This window comes from Lactuca saligna, chromosome 7 (genome assembly GCF_052625555.1).
Source record: "Lactuca saligna cultivar CGN05327 chromosome 7, ASM5262555v1, whole genome shotgun sequence".
NCBI lineage: Eukaryota > Viridiplantae > Streptophyta > Magnoliopsida > Asterales > Asteraceae > Lactuca > Lactuca saligna.
In genome coordinates, this window is record NC_136423.1 from 20,772,461 (window position 1) to 20,799,548 (window position 27,088).

The window sequence follows — 27,088 nt, forward strand, 5'->3', positions numbered from 1 at the left end:
TCAGTCTCAGGAAGATCTCGGGGGAGGAAATTCTATAACAAGTCTTGAAGTCGATGGTATGTTGAAGATGATTGAAGGAAGGCTTTCTTCGAAAGTGTCTGGCATGATTAAGGATTATGAGTCCCGTCTTCTCGATAAAATTGACATTTGTGATCAGAATAATGAGCTGAGGGTCAATGCTCAGAAATCTACATTTAGTGGTGATCTGAAGTCATTAAAATCAATTGCAAAGGAACAACATATTTTGTTTATTCAAGATGTGAAGCAGGTGAGAGAAGATGTCAATTACAAACTCCAAAAACTGCGTCAAGATATGGAGAAAGAGATTGCAAATGTTCGTACTAAATTTGCATCTCTAAATCAAAAGATGGATATCATCTGCGATGCTGTTACTAAATTCGCAAAGTTGTATGAAAGTTTGAGTTGTCAAATTACTCAACTTTCTACAACTGAGAATAAAAATTTCATGGGGGTTTTTTCAATGCTAAAGGAGCTTAAAGCTTTATCTTCTGCACCTGTTTCGTCTTCTTTACTCTCTTCTGAAGATCTTATCTACAAAATTTCTAAATTCGAAGCCTTACTTATTCAGTAGTTGGCTCATCTTTCCAGAATATCAAGCCTTCTTCCTACCATGGATGCCCCACCTGCTAGCACATGGGTGCAAGAGTGAGAAAATAAAGTCTAAGGTACGAAGCCTAGTGATGAAGATGCGAAGGTTGTGGGTAAGGTATTTCCTTCCAAAATTCCAACTTCAAAACCATTTATAGCAACTGTTGGTCCTATTACTTCTACAATTGTTACAACTGTGCCTATTACAAGACCAATTTCGAAAGGTATTGTGATTGGTAAATCTATTGATACTGGTAGAAGAGAAGTGATAGAGGAATCAGGTTCGAAGGCAAGGGAAAGTCAATTTTAATTGAAAAATCTAAAGATGAAAAGAAGGCAGAGGCTGAAGCAGAAGTTGAGAAGATGAGGATGATACAAAGCATCATGACTCAGAGGGCTAGTGATCCTCCTTGTATGAACAAGGGTGATCCATCGAAGAACTACAACTATGAAACAATTGAAGACAAGGTTGCATTCAATCACATGTATTCGTTTGATAAGAAGCCTAAACAGAGTTATATTGTCACGAATACGGATGCAAGCCAATTTGAATTTCCAATTAACGAAATGATGTTCATCATGCCTCAGTTCAAAGCTGAAAGTAAATTCAAGGAGAAGGATAAAGGCACACACATGAAGATAAGATTTCATGCGGTTCTTGCCAAGCCTGCAGAAGAAGTGTGGTCCTTAGTCAAGATCAAGAAGGTCATCAGTATAAAGAAGGATGTGGTTTTCGAAAACACAGTCCAAAACATGAAGTATATTATGACCAGGGCAAATGGAGATGTGTGCGAGTTTACAATAGATGACTTTCCTTTGATGAACTTGTATGATCTTATACAAGTTGCATTACTGCTGAAGGAAAGATCATTTTCATATATTCAAAACATTGAGCCTGACGAATACAAGCTGGGAGTTACTCACATCAAAATTTTTATCGAGAATTATTATGAATGTTTGGCAATGACAGATGTGGAGTTAGCTAAAACAAAAGGTCTGGAAATTACAACACCAATGGCTCCTTCAAAGACTCAAGCAGACTTGAAGAAATATGCTAATGGTGATATATGCTTGAAGCCTTTTGGCTTAGTCTTCTCTCGAAAGGACAAGTCAGGAAAGTCAAAGAGATTTTTGTTCCAGGCAAGTGAAGTTGAAAGATATTCTACTTCGCAATATACGAACTTAATTGTTCATATGAACCATTGCAAGAAGAATAATGAAGGTGACAAGAAGGAACTTAAAAAGATTATCTCTTGGTATACTGAGATACGAAGAGTAATGTTGTACTCCATTCAACTTCTTACAAACTGAAGTCTTCAACTCTTTTTACAAAGGGGGAGAATGTATGGGTAGTTTGGTTGTAAAGAGTAGAAGTTTTGTATGTACTCTTCGTATGTTTTGATATCTATTTTACTAAGGAATTTTATATGAAGCTTTGATGTCTAGTCCTTAGTATATTTTTTGTACGCTTTTACTCTCCTATAAATAAGAGTCTTTACTAGAGTTAGATAAGCTTTTACAGTCTTGTCTAATTTTGTACTCTGTAAACCTAAAGCGTAATATTGAGCTGAATCACGATCTTATTTACATCGGTGTTCAATCTTTCATTCAGTTTCTGATTACTTACTCTGATTAAGATTCAAACTCGATTCTTAGATTCTACAAATTGCACATTGACATATGTAAACACACCAGTAACTTGGATGTCATAAACATATCATTGTGTGTAATTTGATGAGTGAGTACAAGCGAGTATTTGGGTTGAAGTTTGTCCATTCCTTTTACCTTATGTGGATAAAAGCGATATCTGTGGGCCCCTCGATGATTTAGTGATGACAACCCTAAGTGCTCGGTCGGGCCTGGACTGATTTGATTTGTTCATTTAGTCGGTCGTCACAAATCAGGAATCGGGAAACAACAGATGGATAGAGAGAATGATTTGAATCCATGTCTCAGTCTATATAATATCTAGAATGGAGGAATATATGATCCCTTATCTAATGGACACGTCATTGACTAGGTAGAGTTCGGCAGCGGCTTTTAAGAGCTATGATTGCTAGTCGGGTTTTGGAGTCGTACTTGCAATAATAGTTTTAGAGTTATCAAAGTGGGAGACTGTTGGATTAGATGTATAAGCCCATACCTATTATTGGTATGTACTTGACCCGAGAATAGCATGGTCCATTTGGGTTGCATATCATCAGGTTAATTTGTTAGAATGGATTCTTGAGAGAAGGTTATATATATGATTTATTAATATATTATAAGTTATAATATATTAATATGAAATCATATTTTTAATTAGTATTGATCAAGAATTAATTTGGAATTAATTTAGTGATCAAATAAGACTAATTAAATCTATGGGGTCTAATTATGGTAATTAGTTATATTTATATGTGTTGGGTTTATGATCAATGTTGGACCAAGTTTATGTATGGATACATAAAGAGTTGGGCCACATGAACCATGGATCATAAAACCCATGGGTATGGTTTTGGGTTATACCCATGACTCTTGAAATCCAACATATAAATATGTCACACCCCCAAACCAAGGATGATGGAAACGTCCGGGGGTGGAGGACTTCATGTAGAGTATCACAACAATGAGTATAATAGTGCTCAAAGTAAATACAACCAACACAAATATAATTGAAAACGTTACATCAAAGCACATGGTTACATGATTCACATCAATTACATTATAATACACAGTGAACTGTTTGACGATTTATCGTCCCATCCTCAAAACGTTGTTGATTTCCTGTTTTCACTGAATTCCTGAGAATACAAGTAGTTTTGAAAAGTGTCAACACAAAGGTTGGTGAGTTCATAAGAGATTTCGTTGGAAAAGTAAATCGTTTTCCTTGTAAAAGCGTTAGAATATGTATCCAGAAAATCCGATATTTTCTTTAAAATCTGCGTAATGTAGTCTTATGACTAAAGACCAAAATGTATAAGTAACCTTTCTTATTAATAGAAAATGTTATGTACTTAAATGGACATGGGCGCGTTTGAATTAAATGAAATTTCTGTATGTTCTCATGTTCGTTAATACTTTATATATATGTAGTCCTAAATTAGAGGACCGAGAAATAACAAGTATTGACCATACTTAAAAGTATAAATGTGGTTTCAAATGATGTGTAGTCGTAACTACCAAAACCAAAAGTGTACAGTAATATCTGTACTCATAGAGATAAAAAGTGATTTTAAATCGACATAAAATTCATTTAGGTTTTAAAAATAAAATCCCGTAAACTTATGGATTGTTATATCCCTATGTGAGTCGCTATAATCATACTATGACTATGTGAACCTGCCACGACGTTCTCAGGCGTCGCGAAAAATAAAATGACATTTGTCACCCGTAGACCTGTAGGTCCCACTGTAGCTAGCAGCAAGGTGTGGGGTGTCAAACCCAATATAGATCTATATACAAGTATCACGTTCTCCCTCAAGGAGATTCTGATTATAACTACCAGGAATTATATCCCGCACTCGGATGTACGGGGAGAGAGAGAGAGAGAGTCTCACAATATAGGTTAACAAATTTACGTGAAATGTGTGTGAATATAAATCTTTCTTGTATGAATGTACTCTTTCTGTACGAGTGTGTTGAGTGATGTATCATAAACTATACCTATTATAGTTTATCTAAAATGTATGTAATATGTATGAACTCTTTTATGGAAATGTATTAGTGTTATGAATTTATTAAACTATACTTTTATAGTTTGATATACGTGTTCGAAAATGAATAATCAATATTTATTATGAATGACTTAGTTTCAGTTCATGATGACAAACTAACAAGGAAACACATTCAATAATTAGAACTTAGGTTTATACACTTTGCTCAACATAATACAAAGTGTTATGATATTTACATGCTGTTGGCTAACTTTAGCCATTCAGCCCTGTTTTGGAAAAATCATAGAAAAATCATATGAAGTCGAAAACTAGATCCGTAAATTCTGAGAGTTCAAAAAATGTGTCTAGTTTACTCATAATTTTTATCACGATTTTTAATGACCTCCAACTTGGGTGAAAAAGTCCATAATCACAAACTGGTCCGGATTGTTGTTTGAAATGATAGGCAGTTTTGTAAAAATCACCATAAATTGTAGAAAAATCGTATGGAGATGTGCAAATAGTCATTTTAAAGCTAAAAACTTGAACTATTTGCACCTTGTACAGTTTTGAAAACAAAAATGTTTAAGATGCCCAAAACAGTCCGTGAATGGAGTTGAACTTTTCTGATGAAGGCTGTTAGAAAATTTTAGTTATGTTCTTGGTGTTTTAACTTGTATTCCCCCCTGAAAACTTGAGAAAACATAAAAATGTAGGGGTATGAACTCACCTTGAGTGATTTCAGTAGATAAGTGTTGAAGGAGAGAAGTGTTCAAGCCAAGAACACTTGAAGAATCACTTGAAGATTCGAAGCTCTAACACAAATATGATGGAGTTTGTGTAAGATATCCATGATTTGAGTGGAAATAAGTGAGATAATCATAAGGAGAATGGATTATTATTACCAAATGTGGAAGAACACTTGATAATCAGCCTTGAATCTCGAGTTTGGTGGAGAAAAAGTTTGAGAGAAAAGTGGTGTTTGATACTTAGTGAAATGAGAGCAAATGAGAGAAATAAGGAGAGAGGATGTTTGTTCCAGCTCTAAAAACGTGGGAATGAGTGTAATTTGAGTGTAAGGGACATTGAAGTGACTTAGGTAAGGTGGGGAGGTGTGGTTAGTCAAAGAGTGGGTGTGGGGTGGTTGCTTGTGACATTGGATAAGGCAAAGTCAACACTCCACCTTTAATAATTCACCCATTTGATTTTTATTATTAAAATAATGATTTTCATCAAAATATGTTTAAATTATGAATATTTAGAGTTTATTATGTTAAAATATAATTTCTGGAGAAAATCCCGCTTTAAAATCACGAAAAACGGGCTTAAAATGTTAAAAATATCAAAAATGGCTAAAAGTGACAAATTTCCGAATTCTGGCCGAGGTTCGGCCTTCTGATGCTGAAACCGAGAGGAGGGAGGGTAGAAACCGAGAGGGAAGAAGAGGGAGAGTAGGAACCGAGAGGGGAGAAGAGAGAGGGTAGGAACCGAGAGGGGGGAGGAGAGAACAGAGAGGCGGAGTAGAGACCGAGAGGAGGGAAGAGACAGAGAGGCGGAGTAGAGACCGAGAGGAAGGAAGAGAGAGCAGAGACCGAGAGGCGGGTAGAGATAGAGAGTGAAGAAGCGACATAGAGGAGAGGAAGCGACATAGAGGCGGAAGGCGAACAGAGAGTGCGAGAAGCGAACAGAGGCAGAGGCTCGGTCTCAGCTACAGGGGCTCGGTCCTCCGGATTCAGCCAACAGAGGCTCTGTTCGGTCCTGGGGCCTTTTTGGTTCCTAGTCTCGGCCTTAAGGAGCTTCGGCTCCTTAAGAAGGGTTTCGGTTCCTAAGGTCCCGTTTTCTCGTTTTTACCCCGTTTTAAGCCGTTTTTGACCCGGTTAAGGGTTGGAATGACCCGAATGATTCCAAAAAGTTACGGGAAACTTTTGAGAGAGATTTGGGAGAGATTTCTCACACTTGGAGAGATTTGGGAGAGATTTGACATTCTTGGAGAGATTTCTCATACACAGAGATATTTGCGAGAGTTTTCACATACTTGGAGAGATTTGGGAGAGATTTGACATTCTTGGAGAGATTTCTCATACAGAGAGATATTTGAGAGAGATTTCACATACTTGGAGAGATTTAGGAGAGATTTGACATTCTTGGAGAGATTTATCATACAGAGAGATATTTGAGAGAGATTTCACATACTTAGAGGGATTTGGGAGAGATTCGACATCCTTGGAGAGATTTCTAATACAGAGAGATATTTGAGAGAGATTTCACATACTTGGAGAGATTTGGGAGAGATTTGACATAGAGAGAGATAGAGTGAAAACGATTGAGAGAGGTTCCATGTGTGACAATTGTGAGTGTCCGGCATCGCAATGCATGGTTCGTAAACCCTGTTAAGCCTTGTTTAAGGATCTTACACACTCCCTATGAGTATGCATCATTGTTTTATCGGTTTGGCTCGCCACGTACCACAATTTTAGGTTAAGGAGATCTAGATGTTCGCACTTTTTGCTTTATGATTTCTCATTAGAATAAGGAGTTATGTAGAAGTTTCATAGTGTAAATTTTAGTACCCAAGGGCAAATTGAGTCAAACGGTTTGACTTGCTGACTTTAGTTGACTTTGACTTGACCGAAATTTGACGGTTGTCACAAAATACATGTTCTTAACCTAAAAATGCCTACATGCATGTTCTTGGAGTTCATGGGTGTTTTTTGGTGCATGTAATTCTCTATCAAGTTTCACCTTTGTCTATGATGTGTTGCGATTCCATTTGAGGCTTGCACACTGTTAGGGATAAGCTTTTAAAGGCCAAATTCATCAAGTTCTACAAGCTACACAAAGAGGTAAACTTCTAACTAGTATTTTATGTAGTTTATAACATTTATATGCTAGTTGTAGGTTTAAAGCTTTGGAAACAATATTACATGTATAATTAGAGAAAACATAGCTTCAAAGTTTTTAGGGTTGTATGTGCACCATAGGATGTTGTAGTATACAAACCCCAACACCCATGCCTCACCAGGTAAAGACCATGGGGGTAACCCATGGCAATTATATGTATGTCGCATGGTATTCTGTGGTTGTATGTTATGTGATATTTTAGGAATTCACTAAGCTTTTGCTTACAGTTTATTTGGGTGTTTTCAGGTACTTCCGATACTAAAGGGAAAGGCCTGACTTGATGGCACAACATTCACTCTCTCCAACATTTTCTGTATTTTTTGATATTGATACTCTGATATTTTGACATTATATGATGTAATGGGTTTTTGGAAACAAATTATGATTGTAATTCCTATTTTAAAAATGAAAAATTTTATTTGGTTTTTGGGTTGTTACAAGTTGGTATCAGAGCCTTGGTTTGAGGGATTAGGGCACAGCCTCGGGTGTGTCAGAACTCAAACTGAGGAAATTGTAACCTTTTCCAAAGAACAAAATTCAAGTTTTTTCTGAAAACAGTTTCTTAAGTAACGAAGGAGAGTGCAATGTGTGCGATCGGCCGAGCTCAAGTAAGTGTTTCCCAAAATTAAACCATGCTTATGAATTTCAACTAGTATGTTAATATATGAAGTGCATTATAGAATAGGGCTAAGGATACCTTTAGGAATTATGTGATAAAATTGCTTGATTTGTGTGATGCCTTATAGCTTAGGAAATTCGATGCTATATATTTCTAGGAATCAATGTTGACCTTGTTATTTGCTAAGTGTATGGTTTCAAAGTTATATATGCTTAGGATTGCATAGTCCTAGAATGATGGATTCTGCCTCATTTCGTGGTCCTTGTTTAGTTGTGGACTTAAGGTATAAACTTTATTTGATAGTGTATGTGATTCTATTTATGTATAACTTGCATGCATAAGGCAACCTGCGGTGTTGATTGAGGTTTCTGGTTCTTTGAGGATTGAGAAATCCAATAAGAGTCTAGGATATGCGTATGTGTTGTGTTTTGTGGGTCATGTTTTGAGTATGGTTGGGTGAATTAGGGGTATCAAGTATGACCTTGGGGAAGGTACAGGTAGGTGTGGAAGGTAGTATTGGGCCCATACTACTAAAAGCACATGACCTATACCCGAGACAAGGGAAGACCTGGGAACTCTAAGGATTCCGGTGAGGAGGAATCCCTTCGAACTTCCTTATCGATTCTTTTCTATGTTGTATTTTCAGTTTCAAGATGGTGATGGCTACACGAGGAGGTTCACGTTCGGGATCAGGTTCAGCTTCCGGTGCAAAGCCAATTAATGATAGGCTACATGAGCTTATCACAGTCGAGGTTACTCGCGACATCCTTGATGCTACCCCGGTGATTTTCGGTATCGTCAAGGAGGGGATCATGGAGATTATGGAGGAGCGGCTTTGGTCCTTTCGAGCCAAGATCGTTGCATGTCAGATTAGGACTTGAACTCCCTCATTCCGGGAGTTCAAGGAATACGGAGTGCCTGATTTCTTTGGGGCTAAGGACCTAATTGCTAGTCGTGATAGGATTTTGTGACAGTAATGACATGAGAGGATTTTTTTGAGGGATTTTACACCGGCCATTGAGGTGCAGTAGCTGGTGAGGGAGTTCTAGGACCTTCACTAGATTACAGAGACTGTGGCGGAGATTACTGATAAGTTTAGGGATAGTGCATTGTTGGTTCCACAGTACGCTGCGGATGAGGAGATGATGAAGATGAGATATCATGTTATGTTGAGAGATGATATCCGGGAGTTTGTGAGCTTTTCATGGTGCAAGACCCTGGATGATATGATTGACAAGGTCTATTGAATTTCCATAGCTGGCGCAAACTCAGCCCTAAACCTGGTCACAAAGTCTGACCAAGTCATAGCCTCAATGGCTGGGGATCCCAAGGAATCACTGACCGCCTCCCACCAATCTTGAGCTATGTCTCTCAAACCACTTGCATCGTACTGGACCTTCGACCCCTCAGGGAAGAAGCTCGTCAATTGAGCAGACTCCATGTCTGCAATCCACCTCTTGGCCACGATGGGGTCCTTCACCCCGTGGAAGTCTGGTGCACCACATCCCCTGAAGTCCTTGAAGGATAGTGTGCATTTCCTTGACTGGCTAGGTGCCATGTCCCTCTGAAATGCCCTGAGGCAATCCTCTATCCGGTCGATAATCCTTTCCTTGATCGACCCAAAAATCACCGGGGTCGCCTCAAGAATGCCTCTCATGATCTCAGACGCAATTAAATTGCGTAGTTCATCATCAACTGGATCAGAACCTGAACCTGAACATGATCCTGACAAGACCTTGAACCTCCTGCTCCATGACGTGTCACTACCATTCTGAAACAAAACACATAATCGTCAGGGTCATACATAACCTCGATAGGCCTCACACATTCTACAAGTTCCTTGGTTCTATCTCGGCTCTCCTTGACTCAAGTATGCATCCTATGCTTTCAGTAGTATGGGCCCATACTACCTTCCACATCTATCCGTACTTTCCTCAAGGTTTGCCTTGACTTCACCATGTCCCTTCTACTTTCCTCAAGGTTTCCTCAAGGTTTGCCTTACCCTAGGGTAACTCTCCAACCTACTCTCTACCATCATCTACATAAGAATTTCCTGTTACCTTTACTTAACTAGCTCGTGAATACCATTACATATCACTCAAACTAGATAATTCTTCGAATGAGAGGTCCTACCCTACAATGGTTGGATTCAAAAAAGAGCTGCGAAATAGGGCTAGAACTAAAATTCTGAAATTATATAGTCCTCTCAATATGTAACTCAATGTATTTGTTTATCAGTTATTTAAAGATAACTAGAGCTCCTAAAAGCACAAAGCAAGCAGCATTCGAGCATTGAGTAACAAAACCAAGCATTTCCGGCCATCTTATCACTGACTAATCAGTTCTAGCATGAAATTCAATAAGCACATATAGCAGGCACATAAGGCATCTTCCTAGATCCTTAGCCTAATCTAGCATGCAGTTCTCATACACATATAATAGGCACATAAGACATCCTTCCTAGATCCTCAGCCCTACTCTAGCATGCACTTCTCATAATCATAACATATCATAACATAACATGTATGAGTATCTTGGGGAAAACATACTTGAGCTTGGCTGATCGCACGCACCACACACACCTTGTTCTTTCTCGAAACTATTTATTTTAATTTTTAGAAAAACTATTTTCTTTGTAAAAATCTTTCAAACCATCGATTTAAGTCCAGACACCTTGGAAGGTGTGTCCGAATCCCTCAAACCATGGCTCTGATACCAACTTGTAACATCCAAAAAATACAGACCAAAATTTTCATTTTTAATATCACGATTCATAAAATCATTTATAGAAAAACATCATCAAGTTACTTCATTTCATAAAATCCATAGGTCACATGTCTAAAAACCATATCATCAAATAGTAACAGTGTCAAGGTACAAATCCCAAGAATCTCTTGTGCGGAAAATCATGTGTGTGATGTGCTGCTACTGTGCCGTCTCCTTTCCCTTCAAATAAGAAGGACCTGAAACAAAAACTGAAAACCGTAAGCACAAAGCTTAGTGAGTTCCCCTATCATACCACATACCATACTATAACATACTGTCAGGCATATCTGGGTGCCCAACCTACCTTGCTTAGCATACCGGGGTGCTCAACCTACCCATGCTAGGCATACCGGGGTGTCCGACCTACCCCTCCGGTTTATCCCAACCAGTTACGGGGACTGTTCCACCCCTACTAGTATTACCACATAACAACATAACATAACCATACTGTCAAGCATACCGAGGTGACCGAACTAGCCCTTTGGTCCTTTCGACTGATACAAGGACTATTCCCCCTACTACCACTATCATATAACATCATAACTTACTAGCACATAAACATAACTGATAGTGGCATACCAGACAATTATCACAAAGAAAATCATCTAACAAGAAAACTCCTACTAGTAGGCCGACATCGTGGCCTTAGACCCACTTCTACGGGAAATTAACTCACCTCAATGTTGTGTAGTAATTGAATTGTCCTCGGTGCTGGGATCAACTCTCCTCAAACTGCTACACATAATAGTCTCCTTTAGTTACTCATTCATATTCGTATCCCCTTTAAGGGTCAATCTTGGGTAATGGTCAAAGTCAAAGTCAACACCCTAGTCAAAGTCAACATCCTGGTTGACTCAACTCGCCAAGTTGGTCCATCAACTCGTCGAGTTCCATAATTCATAGAATCTCGAATTCACGATCTGACTCGTCTAGTTACCCTCTAACTCATCGAATTTCTCCTTATGACAGAATCGGGACTTTCCATTTGAACTCGTCGAGTCCTTCCTTGGACTCGTCGAGTTGTCCTTTATACAGTCGGGACATTTGCTCACTGACTCGGCGAGTTCATCCTTAGACTTGTCAAGTTCTTGACTTTTAAGTCCAAAACATGTCTAACTGGCTGAGTCATCTTCTAGACTCAACAAGTTGCTAAGTAATAGAGAAGTTTGGGAAACCACGACCCGACTCACCGAGTCCTAAGAACGACTCGTCGAGTCCCCTATGATCCAAGACTATACAGTCGATTCCAATCGGGCTTAACACATCCAAAACATAGATCTGGCCTCCTAGGGTCGATATAACACGTAAAGTTTCTAACTTTATGTGCATGCTTAGGTTATTTAGCTCAAAAAACCCTAAAAAGTGGTTCCTAGGATGCATGGGACTCCCATGGCCACAAAGTTGGCACCTTTATGCCATGGAGTCCCTCAAAGGCTCTGGATCTGAAGCAATGCCCCAAAACATGCTTGCATCCATGAATGGTTCCAAAAATGGCTCCTTAAGGCCCTAAACTACTCCAAGAAGAAGTCTAATAGATGAATGGTCAATGTATAAATATTATACCTCAAATGAGCTGGAAATCGAACACAACCTCTGGATCTACTTGCTTCCTCTTGAACTCCCAAGCTTCTTCTTCCTTCTCAAGCTTCAAAACCACCAAAAACACACAAAAATGGCTCAAGAACACTCAAAATGGGTTAGGGTTTGATTTAGGGTTTTTTGGATTAAGGGAGGCGATGAAGGAGGCCACAATGGTGTGTTAAGGTGTTTAAATAGGGTGCAAACCCTGAAAATTAGGATTTCACTATGGCAGACCTACTCGTCGAGTCGAGGCTCCTTGACTTGTTGAGTAGACTTTAAGTCATGCGTCCAACATTTCCAATTCCTACTCAACGAGTTTGGGGTCTCCAAATCATCAAGTCCCTTAGCAAATATGAATAATTCTTATTTTAATACATACCAGGAACCAGGCGTTACACTGTAATTCAGATTGCATAGCATCAGGCCATTCATTAGATTTGGCAGCCTGCATATAACACTTAGGCTCAAAATTGGCAAAATAGCCATAACTAAAGCCTTATGTTTTGATGAAATATGATCATATGATAAGGTGTCTTGTAAAGGATATTTACAAGAAGCAACTTGGACCATGTTACAATGGAAATCTCGCAAATATGATGGAGGTTAATGGTTGCGGGAAGAACGACTTAAAGAAGGTTCAACATGTTTGACTGGAACAAGATCAATGTTGGAATTATTAGGATTGACATGTAAATTTGGTGAAAAAGACATGGGTATAAATTCATCACTTGGAAGTGGTAAGACAACATCAGAGAATGGATCATTTGATGGAACCAAATTGGTGTTTTTGAATAGAAAGATTGTTTCATGGAAGATAACATCCCGTGAATATATGATCTGATGTGAAGCGAGTGTCAAGAAACTTTTAAGCTTTCATGAAAGGTGGATAACCCAAGAATACACAAGGTTTTGCTCATGGAGAAAATTTGTTTCTTTGTGAAACCAATGTTGAGACATAAGCCATACATCAAAAAGTTCGAAAGTATGAGTAAGATGGTTTCTTATCGTGAAGTTTTTCAAATGGGGTTTTGTCACCTAGGAATTCAGAAGGTATTCTGTTTATGAGATATGCAGCTGTAAGTATACATTCTGTGCAAAATGAGATTGATACATTCGATTGAAAAAGAAGTGAACGAGCAACATTAAGAAGATGTTGATGCTTCCTGTCAACGACAACATTTTGTTGTCACCTTTCCATACAAGACTTTTGATGTAATACACCTTTTTCATTGAAGAATTGCAAGAAATCAAGTTCTCGGGCATTATCTGAACGAAAAGCTTTTATTTTCTTATTGAATTGAGTAAGGACCAGTTGATAAAACCTGGGAATAACTTGTTGGGCTTCAGATTTCTGCTTAAGCAAGTATATCCAAGTATACCGACTGTGATCATCAACAATCGTGACAAAATATCGATGCCCTTGTGAACTAGGAACTTTTAAAGGTCCCCATATATCACAGTGAATTAAAGAAAAATTTTCATCACACACATTATTTAAAGGGCGAAAGGGTAATCTTTTCTGTTTTGCCAGTGGGCATACTGAACAATGTTTATGAAAGTTTGAAGTACCAGTTACATTTTCTAATTGATTTCAAATATAAACAATACATTTATTGGATGGATGTCCCAAACACCGATGCCAAGTATCCAGAGAAACAACACTCACGTTTGCTTTAGTATTCTTCAAAACATACAAGTCTTCAATACAATTAGCCCTGCCAATCATCTTCTTGTGCTTCACATCCTGAATATAGGCATGATCACATGTAAATTTGATCATATACTTTTGTATCTTTGTTAGTGAACTAACCGAAATCAAGTTAAGATCAAAATATGGTACATAGAGGACATCTTTGAGGATGAAAAGATGATCAATTCGAACATCACCAATAATATGAACAGGAATTACCATCTTATTTGGAAATGTAATAGTATAATGATTAATTTTTCATTTATTGATAAACAAATTGACATCGTAACATATGTGATGTGTTGCCCCTTAATCGATAATCCAAATTTGTGAATGAAACCCATTGTGAATTGACAAAGAAACATATTTACTTTAAGGAGTTTCTTCGTTTGGATTAATTGAAATCATGTGATTGGTAAGGGCAGACATGAGTTGTTGACACTGAGCTTGTGAGAAACCTCGAACAACATTTTCCAATTCAGGCCTATCATATGTGGGAGTATCATTTCCAGTGAATGCAGCAACACAAGTAGTTTTTCCCTTTGATTTATATCCAGGAGGGTAGCCATGTACTTTGTAGCACTTGTCAACAGTATGTCCTGCAAATTTGCAGTGAGTGCAATAGGGGCGTTCTTTGCATTGATTACCAACCTGAGGCTTTCGAACATTAGTTGTAGCCAAAAGAGCCATGGAGTTGTGATTATCAGTAAACGAGGACTTTTGTTTTTCTTCTTGAGTGACAAGGGAGAACACACGATTGAGAGGAGGTAACAGGTCCATGAGAAGGATTTGACCTCTTGTTTGTGAATAGGAATCGTTTAGTCCCATTAAGAAATTCATAATCTGTTCATCTTGAAAATACTTTTCAATTTCCTTGACACCATTGCATTCACACTTACCACATGAACAATGTGGTCGGAAATTTGACAACTCTTCCCATAAGGACTTCAATTTCGTGAAATACACTCCAACTGAGTCTTGATTCTAAATTAGATTAACTAATTCCTTACGAATCTGAAATATACGAGGTCCATTGGATTGTAAAAAACGCTCTTTTATATCATTCCATATTTCAAACTCCGTCTCTACAAACATGATACCTGCAGAGATTTCTTTGGATACAGAATTTAAAATCCATGATATCACCGTATTATTATTTCGCGTCCATGAATTATACATGATAGAATCTGATATATAAGGTTTAGGAAAAGATCCATTGATAAAACCAGTTTTGTTCTTAACAGACAAATCAATCAACATTGCTTGACACCACGAAGAGTAATTATCTCCGATAAGAGGCTGAGATACAAGAACATAACCTAGATTATCTGAATGATGAAGGTAATATGGATGCAACCGATCGTCAATAGGAGACATAACTGATTCAGACGAAGTTGAATTTCTTGCACTTAAAGTCGACATGCTTGCTTTTTTTTAAGAAATCAATGAATCTGTCGTGAAAGGAAAAGGAGGATCTTCAAATCGGATCTGGTTTAGAAGATAAATAAGCCTGAATTGGAAAACTTAGAAAATCAAAGGTGTGAAGCTTGAATCTGAAGCATTTTGCTCTGATACCATTTTGTATTTAGAGATAGAGAGAACAGATGGAAACAAAAACTTCTCATCGATTGAAAAAAATGATGACTGCTATTCTATATGTACAAGAAAACTACTAGAACAAGTGGTTACAACTTTATATCTACAAAATTACTAAACTACCCTTCTGCATATTTACAATCATCTAATAAGGACATTTTGGTTATATTGTTGATATCAATTGTCTGATTTTTCTGATTTTATTTGTTTCAATCGGTTCATAAGGTCTTTGATTATATTGTTGTTTTAGTATGTTCAAAATGTGATGATCATATAGTTTATTTCATGTGTTTCAATTTTTTTTTATAAGTTGTTGATTATATTGCTAATTTCATTTGTATCATCTGCTGATTTCATTTGATTACTGAATAGGGTTTTTATGTTTTGAATCAAAGTGTCAATGTGTTAAAAGCTCATTGGAAAGTATATTGTCATATGATTGTTGATTCCATTTGTATTTGGAATGGATTCCAAGTTTTAAATGTTAAAGCTCATTAGAAAGGACATTGTCATAAGATTGTTGATTCCATTTGTAAATGATTGGAATAGATTCAAAAGTTTCACTATTAAAAAAAACTTAAATACTCAAGGTGATAATGAAAATTGGTGTTCAACATCATAAAAAGAAAAATTAAACAAAAAGAAATTGATATTTTTTTATATATGAAAAAAAGCAATTGATAAATTAAGAAAAAAAACAAACAACTCATTTCTCACTCTCTCTTTATATATATTTTTGGTAATTAAAAAATATTTTTTTTTCTTATATCTTTGTAGATTAAAAGAATGGCATAAAAAAGGAAACCACTTTTGTATTAAGGACATCCACAATGCATTGAACTCCATAAAGTTTAACGAATTGCCACATCATATTTCTAGAATCCATACAAGTCTATTATTTTTTTCCCTACAATGCATTGAACTCTACAAAGTTCAGTAGAATGTTACAAAATATAATTTATAGTAAATATTTAAGAATAAAACTTTCTTTTTTCCCATTGAAGAGTTCAATGGTTATTGAACTCCAAATCTATTGAATGCCAAGGTGACATCTCATAATGGTAGAGTTTCATTCATTGAATGACACATAGAATTACCACCTCATTCAACTCTCCCATTAAACTCACGGTTATGAATGCTCTTATAACTCCTAAATTTAATATTTAATACGCATGGAAATGTGTATGTACAAAGTCAAATTCGACTTCCTTTAAATGAGTGTTTATTATTCACTCGTTGACTTCGTTTACTACGAGTCTATGTCATATATCCATAAATTTCTTTGAGAAAAATCAACCACGCACGTCACAGTCGAGACGCAATGAAAGTCTAATATGATGGACGTATAGTTTTGATTTTGTCGATCGTGACTCCTATACGGAGCATTCAATTTCAAGAAAAATCTAAAGAACACACCAAAATTAGTATGAAAACATGCACCCGTTGACAATGGTTTGATTCCATTTATATCTATAATATGTTAGACAAAAAATCAGCCACTCACGTCACAATCGAGACGCCATGAAAATGTAAAATGCTGAACAGATACTTCCTTTATATGTAGTAAATTTAAAGAAAATAAAGCACAAAGTAGTACCAGAAATCGTTAGTCACCCACTCACACTCACCATTGCCATAGCTTCCAAAAAATGAGTGCCAAACGGCTACCATTCTTTAAGGGACATGCAACCCCGTTGCTCTTCATCACTTTGATGAACATTGCAGCGTTTCCGGCAGTCATCCACGCACAGAACTGCACCACCTGTGTTGGGGATCGTGTCGCATTACTTGCAATCAAATCCAAGATTAAAGAAGACCCAAAAGGTCTCATGATCTCATGGAACGATTCCCTTCATTGCCAATGGGAAGGTGTGACATGCAACCCCAACCACCAAAGAGTCATCGCCTTGAATCTTTCCGATGGAGGCTTACTCGGTTCCTTATCTCCTTCCATCGCAAATCTAACCTTTCTCAGGGAGATTCAGCTCCAAAACAACTTCCTTTCCGGTGAGATTCCACCTGAAGTTGGCCGGCTGCTTCTGTTACAAGAACTATCTCTTTATAACAATTCTCTCCAGGGAAACATTCCAGCCAGTTTATCGAATTGCTCAAGTCTCCAATTGCTTGACTTGAGTCAAAATATTCTGGTTGGAAACATTCCCGCCAGCTTATCGAATTGCTCCAACCTCCGGTCGCTTGTTTTGGGTCAGAATAATCTGGTTGGAAAGATCCCAGATGAACTTGGTTCCTTGTTGATGCTAAACCAACTCATACTTCCGGTCAACAATTTATCAGGTGGGATTCCAAGGTTCATCGGGAATCTTACATCCCTTGAAATTCTTTCCCTTGGTAAATGTGGACTCGGTGGAAGCATCCCAGATGTCTTTCACCGGTTGAGTAACCTCACATTTATCGTATTGGTTGAAAATAAACTTGTTGGTTCCATCCCACCTTCTCTTTACAATCTTTCCTCTTTAGAGATACTACTTCTAGATGATAATCGACTCACTGGTAGACTACCCACGAACTTAGGTTCGATGCTGCCTCATCTTCAGGCACTTTCTATTCCCGATAACCACTTTACAGGTCCCTTACCCACATCTGTTCTCAGTTCCCCTAATCTTGAAATCCTTGATCTTTCTCGAAACAACTTCTCTGGAAAACTAATAATCACTTCTCGTGAAGCATGTAATCTTGTAGTCTTGTACCTAGGTTCGAATCATTTTGGGAGCGGGGAGGATGATGAAATGACGTTTATAGAGGCTTTGTCGATTTGCAAAAACTTAAGAATGTTAGATATTGGTTACAATGAGATGAAAGGTTTTTTGCCATATTCTCTAGGAAACTTGTCGAATACACTAAGTTTTCTAAGCTTCGCTTCAAATGCTTTTTCTGGAGGCCTTCCTTCATCGATTGGTAATCTTTCCGGCCTAACTTCTCTAGACTTGTCTAATAACAAACTCACAGGCACAATTAATCAGGTGAACTTTAGCAATCTTGGAAGTTTACAGAAACTAGATCTTAAGAATAACTCTTTCTCAGGGAACATTCCTGGTTCTTTAGGAAATCTTTCATTATTGATTGAACTCGACCTGGGCTTAAATGAATTCAATGGTAGCATGCCATCAAGTTTAGGGAACTGCAGGAGGCTGATTACGTTAAGCATCGATCGAAATAACCTTACTGGAGAAATACCCAGGAAACTATTTGAACTCTCAACGCTATCCATTAGCTTGAATTTGGGTGGCAATCAATTGTCGGGAGAACTTCCACAAGAGGTTGGCAACCTTAAGAACTTAAACGAAATTATTCTGGCAAATAATCGATTGTCAGGAGATCTTCCTACCACCATTAGCAGCTGTAGCAGCCTTGTGAATCTTGACATAAGCAGCAACGTCTTTCAGGGAACTCTTCCATCGTCGTTGAGATCTTTGCGTGCCCTTCAAACTTTTGACGCCTCGCATAACAACTTTACAGGGAAGATCCCAACTTACCTTGAAGAAATTCCTTTGGAGAATCTCAACATATCATTCAATGGTTTTGAAGGGGAGGTATCGAGCAAAGGAGTGTTTGCTAACGCAAGTACAGTATCTCTTGTTGGAAACAGTCGGCTTTGTGGCGGCGTACCTGAACTCCGGTTGCCCAAGTGCCATTCTACAAATCCAAAGAGGAAAAACTGGCGGAGATTTGCAGTTATATTAGCTATCATTTTAGTTGCAGTTCTGATTGGCATAGCTGTGGTGGTCTTTTTTGTGTTTTATCGAAGAAAAAGTGAAATCAAAGATGATGTAAGTCATGAGCCTATGACCCGAGAGTCTCTCATTCAGGTTTCTTACGAGATGCTTTACAAAGCAACTGATGGGTTTTCCACTAAAAACTTCATCGGTGAGGGTAGCTTTTCATCAGTTTATAGAGGAAACCTCGATGCAGATAGTGGGATTGTAGCTATCAAAGTACTTAACCTCCATCGTCGAGGAGGTTCCAAGAGTTTCATCGCTGAGTGTGAAGCTCTGAAAAATGCCCGACATAGAAACCTTGCAAAGGTTATAACTTGTTGCAGTGGCATCGACTTCCAAGGCAATGAATTTAAAGCCATTGTTTATGAGTTCTTGCCTAATGGAACTTTAGATCAATGGTTGCATGACGTGGAAAACAAGCTCCCTCGACTCAGTCTACTTCAAAGAGTGTGTGTAGCATTGGATGTGGCTTACGCACTTGAATATCTTCATGGTCACGCTGGAAAGACTATTGTGCACTGTGATTTGAAGCCAAGCAACATTCTACTTGATGAAGACATGGTTGCACATGTTGGAGATTTCGGGCTTTCAAAGATCCTTCAACCTGAGTACACAATTACACAGCATAGCAGCTCAACTGGAGTTAGAGGAACCGTCGGATATGCAGCTCCAGGTATGTTGTGCTGATACCTCAACTAATTTATCTGATTTACATAATTTACGTACATATATACGTACACATACTGACATACACATATACATATGCATAATACAAATATACCCATATCTAGACATACAAAAAGATATCATGATATAGTTTTATTTTTCTACTACATATTGTGCAACTCAAAATGCAAAGAAAACCTTTAGTGTTTAGACTAAAGGGAGTAAAGGGTGTGGTGCTACTCTTGATACACTAAATTTTCTACGTTACGTCACATTTGCTAGGCCTCTTCAAAAGTTTATCATTAGAAGGAATCGTTTGTCACTTTTGTAATGCTATACTTTTTTTTTTTAAAACTAACATTAATTTATATAAAAAAAATCAATTTAAACACATTAATTTTTATAAAAACTAAAATCTCATTAACTTGAAAGGAAAATTACAATAATACTTAACAAAAATAAAAAAATAAAACATAGATATTAAAAATACGAAACATATATATTAAAACTACGAAACATAGATAAACCTACATATTATATTTTTTTTGCAATCACGTCTTTGACAACACCTCGTTCCCGGCTTTTAGCTATGAAAAAGAAAATAAGAAAAAAAAAAGAAAGTAAGAGAGAAAAGAAGAGAAATAAAAGGAAAATAAATTTATTTTTTGTATTTCCAAGTCAGAGAGAAATGAAAGGAAAATTAAACATTTTGTTTTTATTCTTTAAATCCGTCCAAATCAGAAGGAAAATTAGGAAGGAAAATGATTATTCAATTTCCTTCTACTTCCTTCTTTTAATGAAACTCGGGAACACTAATTTCTTTTACTTTCCTCTCACTTCCATCCATTTCATTTCTTTTCTCTCGTTGAGTTGAACTTGGGAACGGGGAGTTAACGTAATTCTTTTTCGTTTCGAGTAAGGTAACTAATATCTTTCATTAAGATTTTCATGTCACGACTTTTTTCCTTCTCTTTCGCAACACTCAAGTGTTACTTCGAAGTAGTTATTAAGTTGTTCATGCCGACTATTATTTTTTCGATGTCACTCGAACTATTTGCAATCCTTTACCCTTGCTTGGTCTCTTACCATGGGATGACTAGCTTTTGGAACCTCAATAGACTTATCTTCGTTGAGGTCAATCTTGAAATACGCATTTGACGATTGACTATGAGTGGTTTCAGATGTTTTGGTTCTTTTAGAACCACCCGTGAATGATTCCGAAGTTTGATATCTTTCCACTTTTTCGACTCTTTCACAATATTCCAAAAATGAAGAAATTTGAAAGGTGAACTCTTATCAGTCTGGTAAAGTGATAGAGCTTTCTGCAATATTGTTTCATCGTTCGCACCACTTTGTCACTACCATTTCACACTTACACATATCACATTAAACTCCATGACAACTTTGTTGGTGCACATCCACTTCGAGTAAAATTGATCTTTTTTATGTAGTTCCAAGCTTCATTTCTAATAGAAAACACCTTCACATTCTGATAAAAAGTTGGCGCATCTTGGTTGTTCTCGACTTTTGGGTCTTTCGAAACATCTAATTACCCACGAGCCAACGCCATTTCTTCCTTTTGGTGTCTAATTCTTGGTAGGTACCTGTCCTTTTGCTTGGGTTTTGGCTGAGGTTCAATTTCTTCATGCTCAAAATCTGTTTCAAATATGATTTCAGGTTGAGAGTGAGTTTGGAATTAGCTTTGAGATTGGGATTAGAATTGGAATTGAAAGTTGGGAAGGTTGTCAAATGGGTTGAAGTCATTTTCTAGTTATGATTGTACTTGAGATTAGAATTGAAACTATGGTTAGGATTGAGATTGAGATTGAAATATGAATAAGATATGAAGTGTAGTACGCACCAGGATAATATAACTAGGATGTGAATATATATGATTAATTTGATTTTGGAAGAAGGTAGTTGATGAACGGCTTGAAGTGGTTGTGTTTTGGGGTTTTTTTTTTCTTGGAGTTTTTGGTTGGATGGGAAATTAGAAGAAACTATTTTTTTTTCTTAAAATAAGAAATGTTTGAGTGAAAAATTGAAGAATATTGTGTGTTATAAAATAAGATAGTTGTTTGTATTTATAAAGATTGTAAGAGTATTAAAAATTTAAAATTTTTAAGAAAAAAACGGTAATTATTTTGAAAAAAACCATACAAATTTTAAATTTTATTCACTTTCTCTCTCATCAAAACACAATTGCCGAGTTAGACTACCGAACTCAATATGCCTAGTTCGTGGCGTAGTGTTTGTCGAATACAACTCGAATGTGTCGAGCTCTTACAGAGCCCACTCCATCCAACCTTAAAGCATCCACAACAAAAAAAAGCCTTTTGGTAAGACATTATTACAACTCTTAACTCAAGATATTTATATCATGATAAATTCTTTTATAAATATTATTTATAAGTCCATACGTACCGTGGATAACTAGTATAAGCAAAGTATCATTATAATTAAAAAAATATTTATGTACAGAATTAGCAAATTTACATGCAAAGTAAAATCTTATCTTGTGATTTTCTTTTTACAATAACTTGTTTGATTTTAACCAACTTATTTCATCTAGAAAACTCTCCAACAAACTCTATTGTGAATGTTCTTATACTTTTTTTTTTTTTTTTTTTTTTTTTTTTTTTTAAATCCATTACACTATAAATGTATACTTACCCATATAACACTATAACATAAAAACTTTTATCAGTTATGTGTCAAATCATCGCCACTTATATAAAAAAATCATCAACAAAAATATCATATTTGTTCAAATCCTTTTTATAATGTTTTTAATATTTTATAATCATTTTTTATAACTTAAAATTACTATAATAATTAAAAAAATTAACGATATTATCCTTAGTTCTATGATAATGGAATGCGAACTTCTAAATTGTTGGAATGTTGTCCTCTTGACAAACAAAAATATTCATCTTCAACCCTCTCTATGAAATGTATATTTTGATTTTTTAGTTTTTTGTTGATTATATTGTAGATGAAAGATATTTTAGATATTACCATTGATATTTTGATGTTTAAAAAATGCATACACGATATTTTGATATTTAAAAAGGGCATATATGATATTATGATGTTTAAAAATGATATATATGATATTTTGAAATTTTATAAATGGTAAATATGATATTTAGAAATTTTATGAAGGGTAAATATAATATTTAGAAATTAAGTTGGATAAATATGATATTTTGATATTTAAGAATGATATATATGAAATTCTCCCTTTCAATTTGGGGTAACTATGTAAAAAACACATGTGAGTAGATGACAACTCGTATTAGAATAATTTTTTCGTCATTAAAAAACTTTTTAAAAACAAAGGACTTATAAGGTAGTGAGCACTTGTTAATAGCGATGTTGTTTATTTAAAAACTTGTAAAAAATACATAATTCTTGGGGTACATTGGAATCCTCGTCGAGGATTGGAACCACTAGACCTTTCTCCGCTAGCAAACCGAGAAAAGGTTTTAAGCACATATTTTGCCGTGACATACTTTCAACTTATCGTATTAGTGATATCAAACTCCAATAAACTAATAAATATTTTAAATAAGCAATTACAAACTCAGTTAGTATATATATATATATATATATATATATATATATATATATATATATATATAGTAATTCTGATACCTATCATCTATCGAGTAGAAACACTGTAGGTTGACTCTAAAAAGAATAATCTAATGAATAAACACTTGTTATTTTTGGAGGTTTTCCTTAATTGAGATTATCAATTTAAAAAAGTTGTTTGAAGGACATAAACAATAATTCAAAAATAGTTACTAAATTTCGGAGATTTTCTTAATTACTGTTATTGATTGGCAGATTACATATATTACTAATATAATGAAAAAATCTTTGTTTCAGAATATGGGCTTGGGAGCCACGTATCACCAAGTGGCGATATGTATAGTTATGGGATTTTGTTGCTAGAGATGATCACAAGTAAGAAGCCTACGGATGCCATGTTTCGAGATGGACTTACCCTACACCATTATGCTAAGAAATCTATGGGTGTTGGTGCACTTGAAATCGTAGATCCATTGCTTCTAAATGATGAAGATGAGAACCTTGCTATGAGAAAGAATGAGAGAGGTATAGTAGAGAAAACATGTTACATGAAAACACAAAATTGTTTGCATTTATTGCTTGAAATCGGAGTATCATGCTCTCTGGAATCGCCACAATATCGAATGGATGCTGAGTGTGTTGTCGAAGCACTTCGCATAGTCAAAGATGATATTTTAGGGACTTCTACACTTGTTTCATCTTCTATTTAAACTTGTGGAGCAGATTCATATGTAAGAGTTGAGAAAACATATAAGACTAGACTCGAATAAAAGGCTATTTATCATATTCTTTATAAGAATTACATAGCTAAACTTGAAACTTTTAGAAGTTACTATGATTTCATGCAAAAGTGAAAGCCAAAACTCAAAATATTATATTTGAATGGTATTTTTCATTTTAAGCTAAAAACTTATTTGCATCATTTGTTTTATATTATTTTTGTTCAAATATGATTTTTAGATGCTTAATTTTTTTCAACTCCATTTTATATGTGTAATTAATAGTTATAAGTAACTATGATGATAACATATATTTTCTATATTGAAAATATGATCGATTATGTTTAGTTACTATTTAAGATGTTGTTTGATATGTTTTTATTAGGTTTTGTTAGAGGTTAAGTCCGAATCAGTCAAATTAGAAGCATATGATTCTTTCCTATAGTTTAGGATATACCTTTCATAGGGTTTGATAAAAGAAGTAGGTCTGAGTCAATTTGACTCATCATTTATTATCACACAATCCCTAATTTAGATATGATAAGCTTATTTTTATTTTTATTTTTTTACATTGAAATGTAATGAAACAAACATATAAAGGTACATTTAGAAAACTCGTTAAAAACACTCATTAGTTTATAATAAGTAATCTCAAATAACTTATAAGGTAATTTAATGGTCCCACCAAACAATTATTTTAATAAGCTAAAAATTAAGCAAGCTTATACACTGATATGTGTATTTTATTTACTTTTTTTTTTATAGTTTATTTGAGCGTATTTTTTTTATTTTATCTATGTCGAGTAATTTCTAATTTTTGTGTTTAATTGTAGATTTTTAGAAGACTAGCGCGGAATGGAGACGATCATGGATTTTGGGAATTAAGTACACATGCAGATTGAAAAAAATTGAGCTTGGTGACATTTGAAGATGTTGCAAAACACGATAGTTGATGAATTGAAATTAGAAGCAAACATATATTTTAAGATAATTAATTTATGAAGACATGAAGGACATTGGGTCATCGAAGATTTGAAGAGGATTTGGGCTCATACCGGGAGTTCTCTAATGATGTTTTAGGCCAAGGATTGCTTTTGTACTGTAATTCTTGAAAATTTTAAACTTTTAAAATAAACTCCAAACCATCATTGTTTACAAATTGTTTTCATAATAAGTTTCACATCAGAGAAATCCCAAAACAGTAAAACAAAATATAAGGAGGTGCACGCCTTCGCCTTCTCGTGATCCTCTAAAGTACCTGAAACATAATTCAAAACTGTAATCCTGAAGCTTAGTGAGTTCCCCCAAAATACCAATACATAACAAATAGCACAAATATAATAACAACATGCAATGGGTCCACAACTTAACAGACTGGATTACCCCTGAGCCCACATCATAAGTATGGCTTGCCCTCGACCCACAACTTATGTCTGGCTTGCTCTCCGACCTGATCAGTCCTGAGACTGAATACCGCTAAGCCATCAGTACGAGTCTGACATGCCCTTCCTGGCCCTCAGCTCGTATCTAGAATGCTCATGAGTCCTCAGTATGAGTCTGATCTGCCCTCCCTCGCCCTTAGCTTATATCTATCATACTCTAGGGTTTTTTTTTTTTTTTTTTTTTTTTTTTTTTTTTTTTTTTTTTTTTGCAGACATATTTAAATCTTGATATGTATCGGGGTACAGATCTGTGGGAAACCGTTCGAGCGACTGTACAGAGCGACTGCCAAAGAGCTTATAAATAGCACAAAAACGTGAAAGATTATTTTGGTAGTGTTGGTGGATATGATGATGTGGAAGGTGCAAGACAAACTCCACCGAAATCCGAGTTATAACGAAGAAGTTATGGCCCGTCGAAGTTTTGCGACGGAACCGACACAATACCGGGAATCGTAAATAGTGAATTTACAATAGAGCGACTTTTAGCCTTAGCGATCTAAATGAAAGTTGTAGAATACGTTAAACCGAGAGCGTCCATAAAAAGAACGTCCAAATATGACTTCGTATGAGGAAGTTATGATTTTTCTAGGTTTCGGATCGACAAAACCCAACCTGGAATTCGAACATGAGATCGAGCGGCTTTTAGCTGATACAACCTAAACGGGAATCGAAGATCTCGTTAATAGTAGTGTAATGATAAAAAGATGGATGAAAACGGACGTCGTATGAAGAAGTTATGGAGATTTTAACGGACTAATCGTGTCCCGGCCTGTTAATAATATAACTTTTAAAATAAAGTCAAAATTAGCCGACGGAGTCCAAACGAAAGTTATAGAGTACGTTCCCACCTTCACGTGGATATAAATAACGTCAAAACGGAGCTCGTATGAGGAAGATATAATTTTTTAAAGTTGGATCTTAAATTTGCGAGACCTGGTGCGAATACCGATGACGTGGCGCAATCTAGACCATCCATCGCTGATAAGAGGTTGGTTCGGATTGTGACATGCCACCTTCTCTTTACGCCTCGCGTATGAAGTCCGGTACGCCCCGCATACCCTCGATCTTATCTGGGTCCGATGCAAGTATAAGCCAGCTGGTGCGAGGCTGGCAACCCTATCCGAAGCTACGCGCAGCGTAATACTGCTGAACGCGCAGCGTAGATCCGAAGTCCAACACCTATAAAAGGGCATGCAAGATTGCTCGGAAATTTCACACCATTCTCCTTCTCTCTCTAAATTACTTTCTCTCTCTAGGGTTTTTAACCCTCCCTAAAGTCTAGGTGAACCCCTAGCACTCGAAGGAAGCCCCGAGGCTCCCGGAGTCCCAAGAAAAAGGGTCTTTTAGTTTTGAAACGCTGCTCCGACCAAAGCTCGGTTTTCTTTAAAACCCGCTGTAAGTGAGCTACGCCTACGCTATTTTTAATATAGCTTTCAATTAAATAGAGTAATGTTATTAGGAACTTATAAGGAGTACTTATGCTATTATTATGAGATATTTAAGTGTCGTTATAATATATTTTAATCACTT

The 27,088-nt window shown here is 36.2% G+C and overlaps 2 protein-coding genes across 3 annotated transcripts; one reads left to right on the plus strand and one right to left on the minus strand.

Moving 5' to 3' along the window:
• Positions 1-14,785: 14,785 nt before the first annotated feature.
• Positions 14,786-15,223, minus strand: LOC145006728 (uncharacterized). Its single transcript, XM_078965786.1, has one exon. The coding sequence runs from the start codon at positions 15,221-15,223 to the stop codon at positions 14,786-14,788; it is 438 nt and encodes a 145-aa protein (XP_078821912.1).
• Positions 15,224-16,999: 1,776 nt separating this feature from the next.
• Positions 17,000-25,211, plus strand: LOC145006318 (uncharacterized). Of its 2 annotated transcripts, XM_078965413.1 has the most exons (3): positions 17,000-19,807; positions 23,695-23,922; positions 24,950-25,211. In XM_078965413.1, exons 1-3 carry the CDS (start codon positions 17,047-17,049, stop codon positions 24,955-24,957), a joined length of 2,997 nt encoding a protein of 998 aa, XP_078821539.1. In that variant the 5' UTR covers positions 17,000-17,046; the 3' UTR covers positions 24,958-25,211. The 2 variants fall into 2 exon arrangements, with proteins under 2 accessions (XP_078821539.1, XP_078821538.1); XM_078965412.1 differs by lacking the exon at positions 24,950-25,211 and having other exon boundaries at positions 23,695-24,250.
• Positions 25,212-27,088: the final 1,877 nt, after the last annotated feature.

Coding starts and splice junctions, on each gene's coding strand:
- LOC145006728 (XM_078965786.1), bottom strand. CDS start 15,223: ATGTCGACTTTAAGTGCAAGAAATTCAACTTCGTCTGAATCAGTTATG.
- LOC145006318 (XM_078965412.1), top strand. CDS start 17,047: ATGAGTGCCAAACGGCTACCATTCTTTAAGGGACATGCAACCCCGTTG. Junction 19,808..23,694: donor CGTCGGATATGCAGCTCCAG/GTATGTTGTGCT, acceptor TCTTTGTTTCAG/AATATGGGCTTGGGAGCCAC.